The 13,211-nt window shown below is 41.2% G+C and overlaps 1 protein-coding gene across 1 annotated transcript in view; it reads right to left on the bottom strand.

Moving 5' to 3' along the window:
* Positions 1–13,211, bottom strand: part of exoc4 (exocyst complex component 4) — a 192,590-nt gene that overhangs the window by 59,525 nt on the left and 119,854 nt on the right. The window contains 1 exon segment of the mRNA XM_072672901.1: positions 6,426–6,639. Within this exon segment, the coding sequence (XP_072529002.1) occupies positions 6,426–6,639 (214 nt within the window).

Raw genomic sequence — 13,211 nt, forward strand, 5'->3', positions numbered from 1 at the left:
ATACTGACAGCTCTTACAAAAACACTTCTTTATGGAATCAAGAGTTTTTGTCCTATGCTACTGCTTAAAGAACCGCTTATTAAGAGAGTAGGTTAATAAACTTAAATTAAAGTTCATACATGTTATATACAACATATGTTCATATGACTTGACTGTGACAACTGATTCCAAACAAGTGAATATATAATACCACCATCACCATTACCATCACTGTGACTGATCTTCCATGATGCACATACACCTATATCCACAAACAAACAAGCAAGAAAGCAAGAAAACAAACCAACAGGAGTGGCAAGCAGATTACACAGCAGTCAAGAGTATGTAATCCTGTTTCAGGGGACACTTGCCAAAAAACTGCCACATACAAAAATACGAACACAGACAAATCACCCTCATTCTCTTCTCTGCTCTCGGTCTCCCCGTGCTAAAGAGGCAGAAAGCAGCCAATACAATTTAACACTAGCATCTAGACACAAGTGATTCATGGTGCACAGAAAGGCCAGCCAAAGCCTTACAGTGCTCACCAGTCCTGCCACAGACCAACCTAAAAAAAACAAGCAGATTTGTGCGTAATTAAGCTCTTTGCACTTCAAAATGCATCTTCAGACGAGTGAGTTATGAGTGCCATTGTGGTTCTAATTCATTTTTTTAAGTTTGTAAAGTTTACAAGACTTTTAATGAGGTGCTTTTATTTTGAAACTCTGGGATTTCCAGCCTACAAATGGCATCTGAAACGTGTCGCCGGTAGCGTTTGATAGCTTTTCAACATAACAATGGTAATAACCTATTAAACAGTAAATATTCATTCTTACACGGAGAGGAGAAATGGGAGCAAGTAGCCACAATGCATTTAGTGTGGTAAAGTATTAGCAAATATTTAGCAAGTATTAGGCCTGTTAAACTCAACAATAAAGGTAAAGGACAAAGGACAAATGTCCTGAGGAAAGAACGGCAGAGAAGAACTGCTGTATATTGACTACACGACTTGGCTTAAACAGCCTGCTTATATAGAATCTGCCAGCCGAACAGATCATGGTGGTGAATGAGCTGAACGGAACGCAAAATGAATTTCACTCTGGTCACTTGTGAACACTTACGTTTGCAGAAATTCATTGTGGTACTGGGGGGAGGGCTTGTAGTGCTGGGTGGGCAGCATATAGTGTAGTCCAGTATATAGGTATTGCAAATATGATGAATGTAGGGTGAATATCAAAACCGCAATACACAGCATGCCATGCCATACAATGTGGGCATACTGCTGCTTACACAACATCAGTGGACAGGTGAACATGCTTGGAGGAGAACCCCAACTGCCGATTGGTATATGTTATATCAGCTTCACAGCCACCTGCACTAGCTCTCTTCACTCTGTGGAGTGGAGAGAGGAGGGAGAGAGAGGAGGGAGGGAGAGAGGGGAGAGAGAGGAGAGAGGGGAGAGAGGGGAGAGAGAGGAGGGGAGAGAGAGGAGGGAGGGAGGGCTATTCACAGAGACAGCGAGGCCAATTACGCTCTTTGAGACTTCTTGCCACAGACGTTGGTGGCATCACTGGGGATCTCCTGATGATGAGGCCAAGGCTTAGACAGCTGCCTTCACTCAAGAGCCCCTGGTCTGTATGTTTTCTAAGCCTAACGAATCAGTATTTGAATGCTTTCACCCTGAACAGTTCTGAGTACCCATGCACATGACTAGCACAGTTTTCCACACCGGCCAGTGGAACATCGGCAACAGTTCACACTGTAAAAGAAGCGTTCTGCTCAACAGGTGTGAGCGGCAGACTTGAACTTAGAAAGCCTTAGTATGAGGCTCAACAGAACTGGCCACAAGGAGAAAACGGTGAATGCGTGTGGCGCTGCTTAATCTGTGTGTTTTCGTCAGTGTGTGTTGCGAGAACGTCTGCTCTAGAGAAAACAGAGGGCTGGCAGTTGGAGGCTTTGAATCGAGGAGCCATGAGTCACTTTCTGTTTACAATGAGCACAGAAAACGAGTTCTCTGTAAACGACAAACACCGAGTCCATACAAAACACCAATAACACCAATGAATGCACAGACACACACTTCCAACAGCTCAGAAAACTTCAGAAACATGCTCAGGCTTCAAGAAAGTAGTTCATTAGACACTTATTCAAACTGTAGGCTTTCTCTCTCTCTCGTCTCTTTTCTCTCTCACGGGCGCACACACACACACACACACACACGACTAGCAGGAAGCAGATCACACACGCAGCAGCACAAAGAGAAGGGCCAGGCCGGGGATGTGGCGCGCAGGCTGGCAGGCGTGGAGCAGAGGCATCTTTGATTGGGGTAATTAAAAAAGAAAAAAAAGCCCCAAACAAAAGAGCAGTTTTATGGAGCGCCCGCTATCTGGAGAGTCGCTCATTAGCCCAGCAGGGTAATTAGCAAGATGCCGCAGTCCTCGTTAAGGAGAAGTCATAATCGTAAACAAACGGCGGTGAACTCCCGTCGTCATCCCTTCTGTAATGAACTGCCACTGATCTCCAAATGAAAGGAGCGCAAAGACACAGACACAGACACACACACACACACACACACACACACACATTCACACAGTGCTGGAAAAATGGAGTTCAGTTCTTAATATAAAGAGAAACAGCATCCCATAATGCCTCTTATCTTTGCTCTGTCATCCAATAAAATCTCTAATTGTGCCATTGTAATTGTGACTCGAATGCTGGATGGTCCTCGAATAGTTGTAGACATGAGTAACTGACCACCTCATGGAAGTATAAGTGGCACAGCTACAAACTAAAGTAGGAGAACATCCTTCAGTCATTTCTTTTCTGGTCAAAATGGCCTTGTTTCAGCATATAAATTTACATATACACATTTTAGTAACATTTTAAGTAGGAATTCTAATATTATAAGCGAGACATTTGTATTCCATGATTTTTCACAATAACAAAAAAAAAAGAAAGAAAAGAAAAAGGAGGGGGCCTGGTGTCTGGGCACTCTGCACAGTCAGTACTTAGTAACACCGCCTGTGGCAAGTATCATAGCTTGTAAACGCTTTTTGTAGCCAGCTAAGATTCAATTCATTTCACTTCCCCTATTCTTCCTTGCAAAAGCTTCTAGTGGTGTGAGGCTCTTTGGCCGTCTTGAACGTACTGCTCTTTTGAGATCTAGCCACAGATTTTTGATGATGTTTAGGGTGGGGGGATTGTAAGGGCCACGGCAAAACTTTCAGCCCATGCCTCTATAAGCCCGTTCCAGATTTGGAGGGGTGTTTGAGGTGTCATTATCCTGCTGTAGAACCCATCGTCTCTTCATATTCATCTTGAGGTTTGCTTCCAGAATTGGTTGGTGTTTAATTTAATAAACTCATCTCTCTCTAATAAAATGTTTCCCAGTAAAAATAAATAAATAAATAAATAAATAACTTCATCAATCCTGTTTCTAAAATGCATCAGGCTTGTTAAGTTGTGTAGTGGGGGCACTTTTCAGGACTCTCTCACTGACGGTCATATTTGTGCAGGTGACGGTCATAGCAGTGCACATTATAAAAGTGCACTGCTACTCCAGACTCCGCTAAATCTTCATGAAGGTGTTTGCTGTCAATCAGAGGTTCTCAATCCTATGATTTTCAGAGTGTTCCACAGCTGCCTATAGTAGGTCATATCTGCCGTTTGTTGAGACAAGGTTTGAGGTGACAAATTATTTACAAAGCTTTGAAATTTTAATTTTTATGGCTTTTTATAATGATTATTCTGAAAAGGCCAATTAAGGTCTGGTTAAGCTCAAATATCCTGGGCAGCAGAAAGTTGGCATAGTGCCCCTTTCCTTTTTTCTCACTCTACACAAAAGCCTTCAACAAAAAAAAAAAAGATCATCTTTTGGAGCTGTGAATGGCTCAGTGGTCTAATGTGTCCGAGTCCGAGAGAGCACAATAAGCAGTGCTTTCTCTGGGTGGGTAGATGCAGTTTTCTCCCCTCATCACTCTTACATGATGTCTGCTGGCACAGGCATCTGTTAGCTGTTTGGGACCCGGCGCTTTCCTCCGAGTGTGTCGGCTGCCTGGCAATTCAGAAAGAGGCAGTGGAGTTGCTAGTGCTAGGGGGAGTTACAAACGGGTGGGTTAACTGGCAATGCCAAATTGGGAGAAAACAAAGGGAAAACAAAATACTTGGAAGAAAAAAAAAACGTTCAGTTAATCTTTACCTCACTTAACCAAGGATGGCCCAAACCTTTGCATACCACAGTATATTATGTAAGTATATGCTTCATAGAAAGAAGCCTCAACATCCAGACACAACATCACATGTTTAGTGTCTCCACCCTTAACCTTTATTACAGCTTCCATACTTGTCACGAGACTTAGAAGAAGTAGTAGAAGTAAGATTTTCTGTTTCTCACCACCTAAGCAATTCGCAAACACATTCAATAAGGCAGAGGTCTGGACGCTGGTGTGGCCAGTCCACAGTTCTGAGAACACCAGCAGCTTTAGCATGTTTAATTTTATTAAATGTTTTTTTTCTTTTAGAAAGGACTTTCTGATCAGTATCCTTTCATTTCCAAAATAATAAGCAGGCTTCTCACAGTGGAGTGAAGGACAGAATCACCTGTGGAGATATTTTTTTCCTATTCTCTCGAAGACAAAAGCCTGAAGCGCTGTTTATGAGTGTGGTAGTTCTGGTGGACTACTTGGTCTTGCACAGTTGTTAGGAGTCTCGTCTCAGCATCTTCATCATTTTTGGAAACTCCCCTTTTCACTTATTTTTTCTTTAGTTTAATCATAACTGATGTGATTAACAGAAATGAAGGGGGATCACTGACTTTTGCGAGATTGAGATTTATGCTTCTCTACATGACAGCAATCTAAAAATAACTTTGACAACAACTGAAAAAAAAAAACAGATAAAAGGGGGAACAAAATGGAATAAAATGATTTCCAGTCGAAAAAAAAACCCACATTTTAGAGACACCACAAGTCACCTTGGATTCAATTCAAGTTACTGACAAACATATCATACATGACAGTAGGAGATGGGAGAAAAAAAAACAGTGTGTATGTATTAAGGCCAGTAGCAAGGTGAGCATAGCTGCAGCCTTCAGTCCCCAGTGGTTAAAAAGAACGACTGTCTCCATGGCGATGAAAGTGCCACTTCCCGTGCCAGAGGAAATGGCCCAGGGGGAGAGAGACAGCTGACAGCTGGTCTCTGCAGAGATGAGCTGCGCATTATATAACCAGCAGTTAACTGTCGATTCCAGGTTAGTCAGGATCAAACACAATCTCTGTTCCAATTTTGAACCGCTGAGATAAGTGTTTAGATGGCCTTCATCAGCTCCCTAACACGCAGTTAAAGTGGACGGCCTGGGGAAATGCATTTACTTATTCAGCTTTTGCCTTCACCCCACAAAACTAGCACGCCAACCTTGGGCACAGACCCCATGGAGTAATTTGTGGTTAAGTAACTTTACAAGGAAGGCCAATGGCAGGAGCCATTATCTGGGATCCAACCCATGACCTCACATGGCATGACTTGCAAGTTCACTGGCTACTGGGCCGCTGTCACTTCGAAGACACATATATAATTCAGCAATTACATTTGTACCACTTGCCTAATATTGAGTTAGTATATTATAATATACAGGACTTAAAGGATCTGCTACTAACATCTTGTCCTCCAGATATCACAGGACACCTTTAGAGGTCTTGTGGAGTTCCCCTCTTTGTGCCTATTCAAGGCATGGACTCCACAAGACCTCTAAGGTGTCCTGTGGTATCTGGAGGACAAGATGTTAGTAGCAGATACTTTAAGTCCTGTAGGTTGTAAAATGGGGCCTCCAATGATTGCATCAATGTGAGTTATGTGCCAATGACCCTACCGTCGGTTCATGCTGACCAATTCGGAACAGTTTTGGTAGGTACAGACCACAACATACCTGAAAAAAACTAAAAGACCTGGCTGATGTTTTGGAATTGCTCTGACTCACTGAGTCAGACGTCTAGCAATCACAATTTGGCTCTAGTCAAAGAGGCTCAGGTCCTTACGCTTGCCCATTTTTCCTGCTTTTATCTCAACACATTCAAAAACTGACTGCTCACTTGCTGCCTAATATATCCAGCTCTGGACAAATGGCACACATTAGATGAAGATAGTCAATGTTTTTCACTGTCATCGGTGCTAATATTATTGCTGATTGGTATTTGCTAATGCGGATATTTATCAGTTAAAAGAAATGCAGAGTGATAGTGTGTTTCTGTGTTTTTTGTGTATGTAATTTTAGAATAAACACACATATTGAATAATACAGAGACATCAATATAAACATCTAGTTTCTAGAAATGTTACTGATACCTTGTTTAATATCATGGCATGGGTTTTTCATCTTATTTGTTCAATTAAACAGAGTTTATTGAGAAAGAATGAGAAAGATGCACAAACATAAGCGGGAGAAAAATTACCTGCAGCAGAGGTCTCTGGACCCCCAGGTTCTTCATGGTGTCGGCGCTGGCCAGGATCTTCAGGGGATCAGCCACTTTAGTGACAGCCTCAATCTCCTTATTGGTCTCAGTGCGCACCTGGTTGAGGAACAAGTCGTTGATGTAGTAGGTAAGGAAGGTGCGCAGCTGGCACTGCTTGCCCGGCCCCATGCTCAACTCCACCTCCTGAATAAACCTGTACAGATGTGAAGCAGGACAATAGTGATTTAACAAAATCTGAAAAGAAGCTTGATCAGGCAAAGACATCCTAGAAATTTATATCACCACAACAGATTGTTTTGTATAAAATATCAAATATATATAAAATATTAAATATATATATAAAATATCAAATGTATTTTGTATAATGTATCAAAGGCTCAAACGCAATTGAGAAAGTTGACCGGTAATACATTTCCTGGAGGCCTGGAAGACCACATCATTATCATTACTCTGGGTTTAATTCAATAAATATCTGTTGTTGTTTTTTTTCTTAACACAGATTTTTTGGCAGAACTGCCAAATATGTAGAGCACAGTAATGTAAAACTATTATTTCAGAATATCAGAATATTTCACAATCTCCTAGTATATGACCATCTGTAATGTCTGGCAAAGTGGAAGACAAACTGCCTGTGGGTTACGGCATGAATGGTGATTGGTTTATGACATTTTAATTCGGAGGTCTCAAGGAAGCACACACAGGTAGCAGGTAAGCGGAGGGTCAAACTAATTTGCAAGAGATGGTGGATGTTCTGTATGAGACGGACTGTTCCCTATGGGCAGACAGCAGACATTAAAGTCAGGAGTTCCACAGTGATATGTGGGTCTGCTATAATTTCACTGTGGAATTGTGTGACTGGTAGGACTCACTGTAAACCTTGACTTGTCATAAATATGTCTGTCATAATTTGATTGGGCTTATCTCAAACATATTCCTTGCCCAGAATAGGATTGGAAATTATGATTACAATAAAAGATGCTTTTAAAGAGCCAAACGTAGGACTGCACCAGAAGTGAAGAATTCTACATAATTCCTAAAAGCTGAAACACTGCTGAAAAGCTGAAAATTCACAAATTGACATTCTCCCTTCTTCGACCTAAAATGCACCCTCTGCATTAAAAGCTAGCATATGGCTGCAATTTGGGTTTGGCTGGCAGCAAGTACCAATTCGGAAAGGGTGAAGTGAATTACAAATTCTAACTTTTATTTCAATGGATTTGTGCCCGCATTCAGTCATTGAGAACCAGGGCTTTTGCACTATGCTGCACACTATGGAGCCAAGACACAGCAGCGATATTTGACACAGTGATCCTCACATTCGAGGCCAAAACTCATAGAATCAATGAAGAAAACAGGTAGAATAGCTGCAACATGTGATGCGTGGACATCCACTGCAACAGTATCTTACATCAGCGAAACTGAGCGTTTTATCACCCGTGAGTGGCATCTAGTGTCTCAAGAGCTTCATTCAAGAAACAGTAAATGAGGGCCACACAGGTGCAGATCTGGCTGAGCTAGCAGAGAAACGGCAGACCACTAAGAAAGATTTAGTGATAGCTACTGATAACGCTTCACCATGGTTGATGCTGCTCATTTGGGTTGATCTGATGAGTGCCTAAGTTGCCCACTGTGACAAAGGCTAGTGGGGAAGGTAAGGCTTGTTAAAAAGGTAAAGGTGCACGTATTTGTCACTGTACTATGTACAGCAGGGCTGCTCAATCCGGGTCCTGGAGATCTACCACCCTGAAGAGTTCAGATCCAACACAGCTGACTCTAATGTCCAGTTGCTCCTAAAGGCCTTCATTATCAGGATCAGGTGTGTTAGATTCAGGGTGGAGCTCTGCAGGGTGGTAGATCCCCAGGACCAGGATAGAACAGCCCTGATGTACACACACAAACACACACACAAACACTTGTGAACTAGGCCAGTGAGCACACACTTCACACAACTTCAGCGCCCAGGGAGCAGAGAGGGGGGACAGCCTTGCTCAAGGGCCCAACAGTGGCATCTTGCCGAGCCCAGGTATTGAAACCACAACTCTGTCAACATTAGCCCGGAGCTCTAACTGCTGAGCCACTTACTACATTTTTCCACCGCAGCCCTACTCAAAACCTTCCAATTGTTTTATTAATAAACAAATGTTTAATTCATTATGGATCATTACAAATACTTCATGCTTTGAATTCATCAAGTGGAGTCACACAGTGACCGAGAGAAAAAATAAACCCTGTATAGAAAAAAAAGAAAGATAACCCATAATTGTTTAATAATTGTTTAATAATTGTATCACAACCCTATGAATAGCAATGGAATTGCATTGTGAGGTGCCTAGAGATTCCCACTCCTAATTAAAACTATGACTTGTGACTTGATAATTAACTTCAAAGTCAGTTAATAATATTTACAAATATAATCAATGCAATAAGCAATCCTGCATCAGCAACATTTTTAAGCTTTTATTTTCTGGTAGAGGTTGGACCTTGAATCTCAGTAAGATGCTTGATTATAGACAGAAACATTAGGTTTAACCGCAGTATTTAGTGTTGATGGAAAAACGCAAGTAAAAAACACTTCCAACAAACTCTTCCAACAAAACTTGTGAAACTGTGGAACTGATCTTCCGTAAAGAAGCTACAGCAGTCACTTTTTTATTATGTACGCTATGTGTTACTATCATATTACCACAGTTAATTGGTGTTTTTTAAATGCTAGCTTGCCTGCTTACTGGTTCTCACCACATCTCTGTCAGGCACAGGTAGACAGTATGGTTAGTAAACGGCTAGGTTGTGCAAAGGAACTGAAAAAAAAATGACATAACTTGAACTGGTTCTTCCAATATAGCCCTGCTTGATTCACATCCAAACAGAAGAAATCTCTCAAGGGAAATGATCGACATTGTAATTTGTGGGACAGTAGCACATTTATGCAGGTCCCTATGGCTAAAAGCATAACCAGGATTTACCAAAGAACTTAAAAGGCCATTTACATAGAACCTGTAACACATACTGTCTGGATTAACATTACATTATAACTGATGAATAGCATAAGCCCTAAAATTTCAGGGGAACTTTTTGACATTAGTATATTAGGAGATGGAGGAGTGTAGTTCTAGGGGACAAAGCATCCCACGCCAGCTGACAGTGGCCATAGATCAGCCAAGGAGTGCTGATTAATCACTGTGTACATAGAGCCTTATACCTTAAACCGCCTCTCTCAGCAGCGCGCCGGCCAATTAGTCAACCCGGCTGGAGGGAGCTGAACTGTGTGTGTTTGTGTGTGTGTGTGTGTGTGTGTGTGTGCGCCATGTTTGGAAAAGAGTTTGAGTGAGTGTGTGTGTGAGGCACAAAGTAGCACACCTAAATACACCTAAATCTGCTGGTTTATACACCATGGCTATTAAGAGTAACACTTTTCCTAAAACCACAAACACTCTCCATAATGGTCACAACTTGGGCCATCATCAGGCACATAAATGTGGCATGAATAGTTTATGACCGCTCGCCGCCGTAGTCGCCGTCTCAACGCGCTCATCAAAGGGAACATTAGCGCAGATGGGTTTGTGCAAATTGGCACATAATAATGTTTCAATAATGGTATAAAAAGGCACCAGTGTAACAATCATTGGGAACAAATGACCATCTGGTCACAAACCCAAGGCATTTTTATGAGGAGGTGAGCTGAGCCCAGTCAGACCTGGAGTTTGCATTCATGGTTTAGTTTAGAGCAGAAGTCTCATTAGCTAGGTTTCAATACAAAGGTTATTTTAATTCTTTTTTTACTTATTATTTATTTATTTATTATACCTTTTACCTAAGTTTGCAGATTTAGGCTTTTGTTAATCATATTTACTAATTAATATTAATAATTAATTAACGAAGTGTCACCAAATCTTAAAAAAGCACACTACATAGTGCACCCCAGTTAAACCTGCATTCTTTAGTGTAGTAAGTAGAAGTGTTCGGTTGGGATGCAGAAGACAGACTCGATTAGCACAACAGAGAGGTATAGTCGGACCAAGGAGTGTTTTTTGATTCTTTAGCTTTTACAGAGCGAGAAGTCCAGACAAAGCTGCAGCTGCTCTGAATACATTGTCGTCAATTAGGATATCTCACCAAATGGCTCTGGTAGAAAAAACAAAACAATACAATTAGCAGAACGTCCTGATTTTTAGATTACGGAGATAGCAGGGAAACCAACAGTGTGGAACTGAAGCCATACATGAAATGAAAATGGGAAACACGCAAACACAACTTTTCATGCTGATAAGATAAAGGCAGAAAAGACAATGACCATACTGCGTGTTTTGCCGCAAAAAAATTAATTTGATGGGAAATTTGCAAACGATTCAACCTATAACATGCAAATCACATTACAGCTATAAAAAAAATAATAAAATATGCATATAAAATGTAATTCTGGAAAATGTTAGCTCCTAAAATTGCTAAAATGAAAAAACAACATTTAACATGACAAATACGGCCACTGTAATTTTTCACAGATAAAGGGAAAGATGCAGTCAGTCTTGCAGTCAGTGGGCAGACGTGAAGATTTCAGAACGTGGAAAAGTGTCAAACTATACCATACACCATACTATATCCAGACACCTGGCTTTAGAGCATCTTTGAAACATCAAGACTTGGTGGGGTGTTCTTGGTCAAAAGTGGTGAGCACTTAACTACAAATCAATGACAGGTCTCAATCGCGGATGAAGGTAGCAAAGGTGATCATGTCCGAAACAAACCAACAGAACAGCTACTCAATGTCACAGTACCCATGCTAACCCCACACTGGAAGCACAGGCAATGGACATGCGAGCATCGGAACTGGATTTTGGAGCAATGGAAGAAGTTCCCTTGATACAATGAGTCAGCCAAGAACAAGAATAACTAATCTGAGCCAAAGTAGCTTCACCTTATATCTTACAGCGCTAAAGAAAGCATTATACGAGAATAGGCATGCTTCTCCTACAGATAAGGAGTGTAATTCACTTTTAAACCACTGTCTTAAAAACAAAACGTGCTTTGAGCTTCCCATCACAGAGAGCTATAAACATCCAGAGTAGCACTACAGGTTTCTTCAGGTACTTCTCGTGATAGGGCCCATGCATGCTTAACTAAAGTTACATAGGCAAAGACAGAGATGCAATTCTCCCTAATGCTCCCAGAGGGGCATCATGTTATCTTAAGGTTAAATTGCTACTGCTGCTAACGTCTTGGTGCCAGATACCACAAGACACCCTCAGGATGAGTTTTTGTTTTGGAGGCAAGAGCATATTAGACAGGTGGTCATTAGGCTCATCAATGAATATTGTGAAATCCTGACTGTGACTGATTGACTGACTGACTGATTGGTTGATCGGAATTGGTTATTTCTATAACTGATCTGTATTTACAGAATATACAGGCCTATACAGGCATGTTTAATCCATTCTCTATTGCCTCTCTTTGTTCACTAATTGCACAAACTCAACCCATGATGACTATACTAATTAAACAATTCACTGAAACCTACAATGGTTAATTCTCATTAAATTTGCAAAAGGCAATACAGTCTGTCTCAAAGGCCTCCTTTAATAGTGCCATCATTTAGAATAAAGAAGAAAAAAATATATAAAAGATCGACTCATCTTCAATCCATCATCTCCGGCATAAATGCCCTCAACCAAATTATTCATACCATATGCTGCCTGTACATCGCTCTCTCTCTCTCACTGCTTCTTTCTCTCTCTATCACTTCATGATCCCTCCTTTCCCTCTCTGTTATTATTTCAGTCACATAAATCTCTCTGATCACTTGCATTAGGAGGTAAATATGAGGTGACGGCTGCCACAGAGGCCTGTTGGCTTTCTCCAGCTAATCGAATTGAGCTCAGCTCGATCTGGCTGGGGATGAGCAAGCGAGATGGAGGCGTTGTGTGCACGACCGCGGCGACAGTGCTGACAGAAAGGCTTGTGGGGGGAAGCTCTGTGCTCAGAAATAGAAGTGAAAAGCCATCAACAATGTCAGGTCTGCCTTGGAAGAGTGAAATAATCATCAGAATAATAAACGGAGAAGATTAATGTGGCTACAGGACAATATCCAATAGCAACAAGGACACATCATGCTCCTGAAAGCATAGGGGAGCGATTAGTGCAACCCAGGACCAAGGAGCATGCTCAGAGAAGGAGTATGCAGCGATTTACATCATTTAACTCCCACTGCAGCTTATTTTAGTGCCATTACAGAAATTCAGTAGGTACAGTGCACTGAGGTAAACTCCAAAATTTCCATAATCACTTAAAACTGACTACATTTGATCTGCATACATTTGCTATGCAGGTGGCTTTTATTAACTTAGCAAATGCCTGCTAATACATCACCGGAACTGACTGCCGTAACTAGAAACTGATCCATCACCCAAAGCCATGTAACAGTTGCTGGTTGATTTACTAGTTGTGAATTATCTCCCATGCTATACACAGTATGAAAACATGTCGGTGATTATATATAAAAAAAAAACATCTCACCAAACATGCCCAGTGTGCTGTTCTGAAATGTCTTTAATACATACCTGGTCATTCTGACAGATAGTAGTAGCACTACTACTAGTAGTAGGAACAGATAATAATAATATTAGTAGCAGTTGTTGTAGGAGAAGTGGGAGTCGTAGAAGTAGTAGTAGTATAAACAGAGTAGTAGTACTAGTAACAGGTGTAGCAGAACTATTGCAATAGTAGTAAGATTAGGAATATTTAAAAAATGAGTTAACAGTACTAAAGCGTAGT

The sequence above is a fragment of the Salminus brasiliensis genome, chromosome 2 (genome assembly GCF_030463535.1).
Source record: "Salminus brasiliensis chromosome 2, fSalBra1.hap2, whole genome shotgun sequence".
In the NCBI taxonomy this organism is placed as follows: Eukaryota; Metazoa; Chordata; class Actinopteri; order Characiformes; family Bryconidae; genus Salminus; species Salminus brasiliensis.